Genomic DNA, 10,012 nt, shown 5'->3' with positions numbered 1-10,012 from the left:
AATAATAATAATAATAATAATAATAATAATAATAATAATAATAATAATAATAATAAACACACTAAACTACTCGAAGAACTCTACATATATTTACTTCACTACAAGTCCTTTATGTTTTTGTTATTAATAATAATAATAATAATAATAATAATAATAATAATAATAATAATAATAATAATAAACACACTAAACTACTCGAAGAACTCTACATATATTTACTTCACTACAAGTCCTTTATGTTTTTGTTATTAGATTGCAAATGAAAATATAATATAAGACTGTCCTTTTCATTATTGTTCATGAACACAAACTAATATTTATTCGATGATTATCTTTTGAAATTCCTACATGATCCGAGTGATCAATTCATTTTGAGGATTGGAATCTAATATTAGTAGATATTCCCATTGAATTGTCCCTCTTGTGGGTTTTGGATTCATATTTGTACAATCTGGTCATATATAAGACTGTCATCATAAATTTCGTCATGGCATTTTCCTTTCTCATATATCCAATGAGTATTTTATGTCTCTCTCAACTCTAACAACAGTAAGGGTTAAACTGTTAGGTTGAATGCCTCAAAATTGGGTTGAAATCTTGGAAGATCACGTTTGGCTTGAATTTGGAAAGAAATCAAATTACATCTAAGATTTTTTCCTTTTACGGGGTTTGATCTAATTCTAGTATATTTTCTTACCTTTTAGGACTCCATTAGACATGACCTATAAATTAGAGACTCCTTTGTTAGTTTTATAGGAAACATTATTGTAGTCCTGTATTATTCTCTCCATATTGTTGGTTTAATAAATTTCATCGTTCCTCTGCTTAGTTTCTATTTTTTCTACTTTACTTTAATCTTGTTTTCGTGGTGTGATCTTGAATATTTCATAATTATCATTAATCTCAATCTTACATCGCCTTTGGGATTAACAAGTGGTATCAGAGCACAGGTTGCAGGTTCTTCATGATTTGGTTGAAATTTTTCAAGAATGGATTCGTTGAAGTATGAAATTCTGTTGCTAGATTACAACACAAGATTTTCGCTGTGGCAAGTAAAGGTGAGGGCTGTGTTGACACAGATGGATCTTGATGATGCTTTGCTGAGTTTTGAGACGATGCTAGCAAATTTGTCTATGGAGGAGAAACAATGGAGGGATCGAAAGGCTCTAGCGCAAATTCATCTTGACTTATCCAACAATATTCTACAGGATGTTTTGAAGGAGAAGATGACGGCTGCTTTATGGCTCAAGTTGAAGCAGTTGTGCATGACAAAGAGTCTGACGAGCAAACTAACTCTAAAGCAGAAGCTGTATTCCCATTGCATAGCGGAAGAATGGTCACTGCAAAACTATCTTGCTGTGTTCAAGGCGATTGTTGCAGATTTGGAGACGTTGAAGGTAAAATATGATGAAGAGGATCTGGCCTTGATTGTGTTTGCTACCCAGTTCTTTTTCGTCGTTTAGTGATACTAAATTGTATAGTCGTGACACGTTGACCATTGAGGAGGTATATGAGCTCTATTCTCAAAGGAGAAGATGGAGCTGTTGGTTGGAGATCCTACATCTAAACGTGGGGATACTCTGGTTACTCATGGTGATCGATGGAAGGGTAGATCGAATGTGAGGTACAAAAATGTGTATTGTTATTACTGCAAAGGAAATAACACATTAAGAAAGATTGCAACAAGTTGCAGGGTAAATGTTATTTACATGCAAATCATGCGAGACAATTTGGTAACGAGACTAACATTGTTGAGAATTTTTCGGATGATGGAGATGTAATGTTGGCTGTATCTGATGGGAAATTCAAACTTGGTGAGTAGATTATGGATTCTGTATGTTCGTATCATATGTGTCTCAATAGGGCTTTGTTTCAAACATATGAGAAGGTGAAGCAAGGTGGAGTTGTCATGGGAAATAACCAATCTTGTCGGGTTGCAGGAATCAATCGAGTCAGATTGAGGCTACAAGATGGGACAGTGAGGACACTTAATCAGGTTCGCTATGTTCCAGACTTGACAAAGAATCTCATATCGCTGAGTACCCTGAATGCAAAAGGGTAAAAATTCTCTGGTGGAGGTAGAGTCTTGAAGGTCCGAAGGGGCATCCGGGTTGTACTAGAGGGACGGAAGAAGTCTTAGTTGTACATCTTGTAGGGGAACGCAGAACCAGTTAAGAGGCATTTAGACAAGTTCAGTACTATTATGGAAGTTCAGTTTGGTACAGTACCTCTTGTGGCGAGCTCTGAATTGGTGAAGAACACTACTAGGGAGAGCGTTGGTGATTTCGTTTTGTTACCAATTTCAGCGGATATACTGTGTTCAGTTGCTAGGGTTGGACTCATGGAACGTAGGTATGATGGTGTCAATAATGTCTAGAATGCTTTAGGGGACGTTGAAGGTGACGGTTCTAGCAAGGGGCCTTCTAATTCGGCATGTGATATGGTTTCTACTACAGGGTATGCTTTAACCCTATTTGATCAACAATAGTTACTTGGTGGAATTTTGGGAACCTAGGATTTGTGTTTGAGTGTCGTTTGTGGATGCCGTGTAGAGGACGATGGTTTGATGATGAAGATTTTGGTTACTGTGTTGAGGAGATTAGTCAGTTCTTTTTGAAACACACGATTTGAAATTTTGGAATTTCGTTCGTTGCACCGGAATTTTGAGTCAAGGTGAAGAATATTAGGTTTAATACCTCAAAATTGGGTTGAAATCTTAGAAAATCACGTTTGGCTTGAATTTGTAAAAGAATCAAATTATATCCTAGATTTTTTCCTTTTACGTGATTTAACCTAATTCTAATATATTTTCTTACCTTTTAAGATTTCATTAGATTTATGGACGAGACTTATAAGTTAGAGACTCATCTGTTAGTTTTATAGGAAGCATTATTGTTGTCCCGTATTATTCTCTCCTTATTGTCGGTTTAATAAATTTCATCATTCCTCTATTTAGTTTCTCTTTTTTCTACTCTTCTTTAATCTTGTTTTTGTGATGTGATCTTGAATATTTTATAATTGTCATTAATCTTAATCTTGCATCGCCTTTGGGATCAACATAAACTAGTGCAACAAGCTCAATGGCAGGGCCATTTTCAAGGTGCTGTAATGGCAAGTGTTTATTTGTAAAAAAGGTTCTGTCATTCATCTTGTTTCTGTAGCAGGTTCAATGTTGCCATTTACTTGTGTGCCATTTTTACTATGCCAAACTGTATTTTGTGGAAATTTCTTTTTCATTTTTTAAGAGTCCTGTTTGAAATGATAACTGGATGCTTGATTTTAGGATGTATATTTAATAGATTCTGATTTCATATAATATCACATAACTTTTGAAATATTAAACCTTCTTTCTTAAAATTGAAATGGAGCAATAGTTAAGGTTATGTCTTGTTCCCCAATTTTTTTTCGGCTGGCCCATTTAATCGAGCCATATTTTGGGTTACAATTCTCAGACATCAGGAAAGGTTCACAATACAATTTTGAAGTACTCACGGCGTGCTTCATAACATACGTTTCAATTTGCAAAACTGCTAAATTATTATATGAGTTTAAATGATCATTTCCACAAGAACTACAAAGTAGTGTAGTGGACCAATGAGTTTAAATGATTATTTCCATGAGAACTATATTATTTAATTCTTAATTTATTTTTTGTAACTTTTAAATAACGAAAAACAAATTAGTTTGTTATTATCTTTGAAATTATTCTAATTAAACTAAATTCATTTAACGCACACAATGAAATCAAATTCGGATTTTAAAAGTATGAATGTAGATGTTATGACTTATAATTTCATTTATAGATTCTCTTTAATTCGCTAATCAAGATTTATAACTACTGTAATGTTTGATCAAATTCTTCTGAGGTATTTAATTTACCTCTCTACAATTCAAAATAATTGTATTTAAATAAATTAGCTATATATCTTTATGTAAATCAGGATAAACCTTAATTAAATGCATTAAATCTCAAAGAACCCGTGTAATGATTGCAATAACCATAAAATTACCTCTACACTTTTATCCAAATTATAGAATTTTATTATGTGGTCTAAATCTATACTTCACATCTTGCTTCATTACAATTTACATAGCACTGAATTATTGGCCAAGTAATTCAAATCATTAAAATTCATAAATAAAATCAACACATAAAGATTATACTACTAGAACCTTAAAAATTAAATAAAAGGATAACACTTAGATTATATTGTTTGTCGTAACTAAGAATTTAGATACTCATAATAAATGAAAGAAAAAACAATAAAAAGGTATACATTTCATAACTAAATTTTGAAATATTGATGACTGAAGGAATTCAATCTTACGCAAAGAATCTTTTTCAATCCCAAAAATTTTCATACCTTGGCTTTTTCGCTCTTTGATCTTGAAATTCCATATTTTTCTCTCCAAAATCGTGTATCCCATAAAAGAGAATGATTAAAACTATATATAGAAGTATAAAATAACTCGAAAATGGACTCCTAAAATATGTCTAATGTAGAATTTGAGTCTAAATAGTAAACTAATAAAAGCTGAAATCTCTGTTAGTTTAGTGCACTTTGGTCCTCCACATTATTTCTAGTTTATCCCAGATCCTTTTTATTTACATTACAAGTCCTTATCTTCAAGATTTGATTCCTTAATTTTTTCCAGCTCTAATCCAATTTTATCCAAAATTGTCCAATCTGAATATAACCTACAATCATCATAATTAACCTAAATTAAATAATAAAAATAAGAATCCGAAAAGCATACCGGTTTGATCCCCGTTAAAGTAAATTACATTACATTCCATTTTTCTCTTTCTTATTTTCAACCACACAATCATTTATAAAATAATATTACACGTAAATCGAAAAAAATTTCATCTTTTTCAACCACTCATTTTTCTAAAAAATATTATTCCCCCATTTTCATTTTCAAGTAATGGGGGTCAAACGGGGGCAAAATGCACTTATCATAAGTCAATATATATAAAAATTAGTAAATAAATTACATGTTATATTTTACATAAACATATACAATTACAGGTGTCAACCATCACATCTTTCATCCACATGATACAATTACAGCATGCTTGATTTTCATTTTTTAAGAATAAATTTTGCAAAAATTATGTTTTTCAGAAATGTATGATTAAGAATAGAATAATAATAATAATAATAAGTTTACATGCAAAATTATTTTATTGAGAAAATATATCGTTAAAATGAATATTCATCTTGAATTTCCATATTTTGAAATTTTTGTTTCTAATCATGCTCCCATTGGACATAATCACATGCCATCACTTTGGTGGCTTCACCACGTTCGATTATCATTTCCCCTTCAAATGACTTGGCTTTAACATGTTGGATATTTGTCTCAAATAATATTCAAAAATAGTTATATTTTTATTTGTGCTTACAAATGAATTATCCTCATATTCAATCATATCAGTTTAAATAACAAAAATATTTTTCCCTTCCAGACATCATAAAAATCTAAAAAAATTAATAGTTACAATAAATCCGAAGTTTTATAGTGCCCCAAGTCATGATACCAATAAAAATTTATCAAGAAAAGAAAATACAAAAATTATACATTGCATAAATAAGTTTTTAAAAAATGGAACTCAAACAAGGGCATAATACTCACTATACGAGCAAAAATGAAGAACATGAAAATTTGTTCAAATATGAAAATAAGTCAATCCCAATCTTCTAGATTGTCCACTCATCTACTTGCGCATAGTAAGAGGCCAAGCGGCTTGACTTTGATCTTGGTTCTGGGTCAGCAAGCCAAGCTCAAATTGGGCTCGGCCCATGAGCTCAGCTTGCAATGGGGCAAGTCGAGTTGTTCCCAAGCCATCTTTGAGCTTTTCTCCTTTAATATAAATTTCAATTGTTTTCATATTAAAAAGTGAGAAAAAAAGATAAATAAAAATTGGAAGTTGCTAGGGTCGAACAACCAATAATCCTATTTATCCACCTCTTCAAACATAATATCTTGAGCAACAAAGATGGTGACAACATCTATAGGCATGTGATGCATAGAACGAGTCCTTGTGAATGGGCAAATCCAAGTTCTCTATACCCGTGAAAGTACACCAATTTTTTGCTTGTGCAAAGGAACTATATATTTCTTGGCAACTTGGACACCTTATAATGATGTTTGTCCTGCATATCATCTTTACAAAAGGCTTTGAATAAACGTTTTCTCAATGTTAAATTCATGGACTATTTGTCTATAGCCCCAAAAAGGAAGAACCACTCTGAAATGCAGCTCTTGTTTGAGCCCCATTTTGAAAGGAAAAATGAATTTTTGAAATTTATTAATGAATGTGCAATGTTTTTTGCATATGGTTATACTATTGGTTTACAGGGTCCACTTGGAATTTCTAATATCAAACTTTCTGCATTTCTACAATAAGAGTTCTCCCAAGTCTTAAAAAACAATTGTTAAAAAATTTGCAGTATGTCAATAGAAATGGTAAACCTAACCAAATATGATATAATGTCCAGCCATTGTTTCTTGCAAAGAAACCATCAAGCATCAGATACCACAAAACAGCCATGACCCAATTTCTCCAACATACATTGTATGTTGTCTTATACTCGATGCAAAGCTTGGATACTACTACCTCGAGTCAGTCTGTATATCGGATTCGAGCCAGACAACACAGTTACATAAAGTAAAGAGAAAGTATGAGTCGTTTCAGCAAGCCTCAGTCACAAGAATATTGGTTTACATGATTGGAATTGCTGATATCAAACTGTTGACCTACATTTCTACAGTAAGAAGCTTTCTACGAAGCAACAATCTTAAAAAAGTTCGGCGATAAGTATGTCAACAGAGTGGTGCCTTTAATTTCCGTCAAATGCACATCCAAACTGTTAGATCCAGCAAAGCAGGCACGATAATCTGTTCAGCAAACAATCCCTTCCCAAACAGCATTCCTCAGTAGAACAAGTTTTGATACTCAAAAGCTTCATGTACAACCAATCTTCCATTCTTTAAGGTATCTATCAGTCTTCCTTAATATCTTCAAAAAATGATTCCGGCACTTCTGCTGGCAAAGATAATGCGGATACACATTTAAACTGTTGCAAGAGATAAAGAATATTCAATATTAGTACACCCAATGAGCAAGTTTATGATCCATAAGCAAAATAGCATAAAAACATATCAATAAAAGCAAATATATTTACCTTGTGCTGATTGTACTTTTCCCTCACTGCTACTAAAGAACTTCCTTTTCTACTCAGTTGCAAGTCATGTAGGATACCTACACATTCTTTAAGATCGGCTGCTTTATATCCAGATTGACATTGAAGTACCAAACTCTGTAAAGGATCGAAAATTTTATTTAGTGCAAAAACAAATGACACATTACTCCTTTTGAGATGAGTCTAAAAATGTACTTACCCAAGGATGTAAATTAGGCTGAAGTGTAAATCTTGCTAGGAACACAACTGAAGCAGCCACCAAAGAGGGCAAGAATTTCAAACATCCATAATCCAACAAACTTAATTCTGCTAGATAATATCCCAAGAACTCCAATTGCAAATCGGGATTCTGTAGATGGCAACAAGTTTAAATGAGAATCATCACACAGAATATATCATTAAATTCAACCAATTACACTCAAAGGCATGAAAGAAAAAGCTTACCATGTGATCTTCTTGAGCAATCCTGGTGAACCTCCTGCAATCGCAACAAGAAACAGAGTGCTCCATTAGCAAAAGTGAACCTACCTTTAATTTACAATTGCTAAATGGCTCCACGATTAGGAAAGAAAACATATTCTTTCAAAAAATACACTACCTGAGAAATGTTTTGACGGTAGGATTGCCCACTTCAAACTTTAATGAATTTAGTACATCGGACTCCATCTTCACCATCTCTTCCTTTGTATATGTGTTATCCGTAATGTAAACAAAATCTTCCAAATGTGGGGGACTAATCTCCTCATATTTCCTATACATGGTCACCGCAATATAAACACGTGTAAGCAATATCAAAAAATAAGAGCATAGCACAATGAATAGATTTGATAACATGATTTGGTGCTTACGAGGCAATGAGCATCGAAGTGACTCCAAGAAGCTGGAGCCTTTGTCGGTTTATAGCATTCAATGACAAGAATCTATCGACGTACGACACTGTTAAGTAAAGTGTATCTGAAAGAAGCTTGTATTCCTCAGCAACTTCGACTAACCAATCCACCAAAATCCCTCTCATGTTTGCAGTCACATCCTTCTGAACCTTTTCTAAGTAATCTGCCATTGGCCTTCTCTTAGCTTCCATCTGGATCATAAACTCAGATTCATCAAAAACCCATAATCCAATTCTTTTCCTCTTAAAATCTAGAATCCCAATTACAATAACAAATCAAAGAATTGAATATTTAAATTCAATTATCAAGGATTTAGGGTTTTGCTGTTAAAATGGGGGAAAAAAAAAATACTAAACCACGATTCAATTACTCAATTAATACTGTTCGGGAAAACAAAATGAAGAAAATCATTGAATAACCTCAATCAATTTTTCAAGATCCAATCAACTCATTTTATTCCATATTGAACTAAATCGCAATAGCTCAATAAAATTAGATGCTTTCAACACTTAAACGCATTAACCCCAATTCTTGACCTCAAATAAAATAGCTAAACCCTAAAAACAATAAATAAATAAATTAAAGCTTCCCATTTAACTCACCTCCATTTTATGAAGGTATTCGTATATCCCAGAAACATAGGCTGCACACATTTGTGGGTCATCAGGTTTGACGTTGACATCAATTCCAGCCTCATCTTCACCCTTCACACTCTTCTTCTCCCTATCCTCCGCCACGCTGACATCCGTTACCTCCTCCGGCTTCTTAACCTTCCTATTGGGCTTCTTTTTCTGCTTTTGGTTCTCAAGATTCTGCTTGCTATTTTTGTTACTCGCCTCCAATGGCGCTACAAAATTCTGAATCTCGCCCAAAACCACTCTCTTCTTCTTGTTTTGCTGTTTCTGAGAAGCCATTGCATCTGGCTCAGTCGCTGCTCTCTTCTTAGTCGCCAAGCGAGTCACCCTCGTGCAGTTCTCTTGGTCCGCCATTGTATAATACCACAACGAATGCAGATTCCAAGAAACCCAGAGAGAGAGAGCAAGGTGTGCGAGGATGAATTGTCTGTGAGAGTGGTGGATGCAAATGAGTTAAGGGTGTATGTATATACGATAGATAGCGCCATAAATGAAAGTTTTGAAATTTTTTGAGAGAGCGGGGCAGGTATTAAAAACTTGATTGAAAACGCAAAAGAGACTTTGATTTTGTTTTAATTTTGTTGATCTGCGTTTTTCCCAAGTTTCAGGGGCGGGTTGAAGGCTTTGGGGGGAGAGTACTGAAAAGTTTTGATTTTTTTGAATTTCAAGAATTTGAGATTTGTGTGGGGAGTGTTTCCCGGTCTGCACTTCCGCAAAATCTGATCCGGTTTCGACTTTGTTTCCCCCCTTTCTAATTGAGGAAATTATTTTACAATTGGTTTAGCATTTTTTTAGGAATGTATAATCCTGTATTATTTCGCGCTTGGACAACTCCAACCCCTGTATCATTCCACCATTTTCTACCAAATTTCACCATTTTCATCAAAAACACCACTCCAAAATGGTGCTAGATTTGGTGTTGGGTGATTTGGTGCAACATTATTCACTTGCATCTTTATGCACCAAATGTAATAAAAGTTCATTTTGCCCTTTTTTCATGTATGACTATGGGCGGATCGAGGGACGGGCTGGGTCGTGCTACAGTCCGTCCCTTTCAGTCCAAATGTCCATTAGAAAAAATTTTTAGGTAATTTTTTTTTTATGTGCAATAGATTTTTTTTATACGTGTTAGCCCGTGTCGAATTTTTTTCTGGATCCGCCACTGTGTATGACCAAGTTGATATGAAGGCTATTTGTGTCATTTTATATCATAAATAAATTTTAATTCATAATTAAGTAGTTAATAATAATAAAACTTTAATTGCGTAATCAATAG

General features: G+C 33.6%; 1 protein-coding gene across 1 annotated transcript; it reads right to left on the bottom strand.

The window, feature by feature from the left end:
* Nucleotides 1-6,412: 6,412 nt before the first annotated feature.
* Nucleotides 6,413-9,409, bottom strand: LOC111392136 (putative cyclin-A3-1). Its single transcript, XM_023017397.1, has 7 exons — nt 8,704-9,409; nt 8,060-8,292; nt 7,810-7,962; nt 7,656-7,689; nt 7,411-7,560; nt 7,194-7,328; nt 6,413-7,085 (listed from the first exon to the last, which is right to left on the bottom strand). The coding sequence occupies exons 1-7, from the start codon at nt 9,088-9,090 to the stop codon at nt 7,011-7,013; spliced, it is 1,167 nt and encodes a 388-aa protein (XP_022873165.1). The 5' UTR covers nt 9,091-9,409; the 3' UTR covers nt 6,413-7,010.
* Between the last annotated feature and the right edge of the window lie 603 nt (nt 9,410-10,012).

The sequence above is a fragment of the Olea europaea genome, unplaced genomic scaffold, assembly GCF_002742605.1.
Source record: "Olea europaea var. sylvestris unplaced genomic scaffold, O_europaea_v1 scaffold889, whole genome shotgun sequence".
Classification (NCBI taxonomy): Eukaryota; Viridiplantae; Streptophyta; class Magnoliopsida; order Lamiales; family Oleaceae; genus Olea; species Olea europaea.
The sequence above is the reverse complement of the archived record's forward strand: the minus strand, read 5'-3'. Positions and strand labels throughout refer to the sequence as shown.

Excerpts from the sequence above, each read along its gene's own strand:
- LOC111392136 (XM_023017397.1), bottom strand. The coding sequence starts at position 9,090 with ATGGCGGACCAAGAGAACTGCACGAGGGTGACTCGCTTGGCGACTAAG. Across the intron at positions 8,293-8,703 it reads AATACCTTCATAAAATGGAG|ATGGAAGCTAAGAGAAGGCC; the intron begins GTGAGTTAAATG and ends TTTATGATCCAG. Across the intron at positions 7,561-7,655 it reads TTGCTCAAGAAGATCACATG|AATCCCGATTTGCAATTGGA; the intron begins GTAAGCTTTTTC and ends TGCCATCTACAG.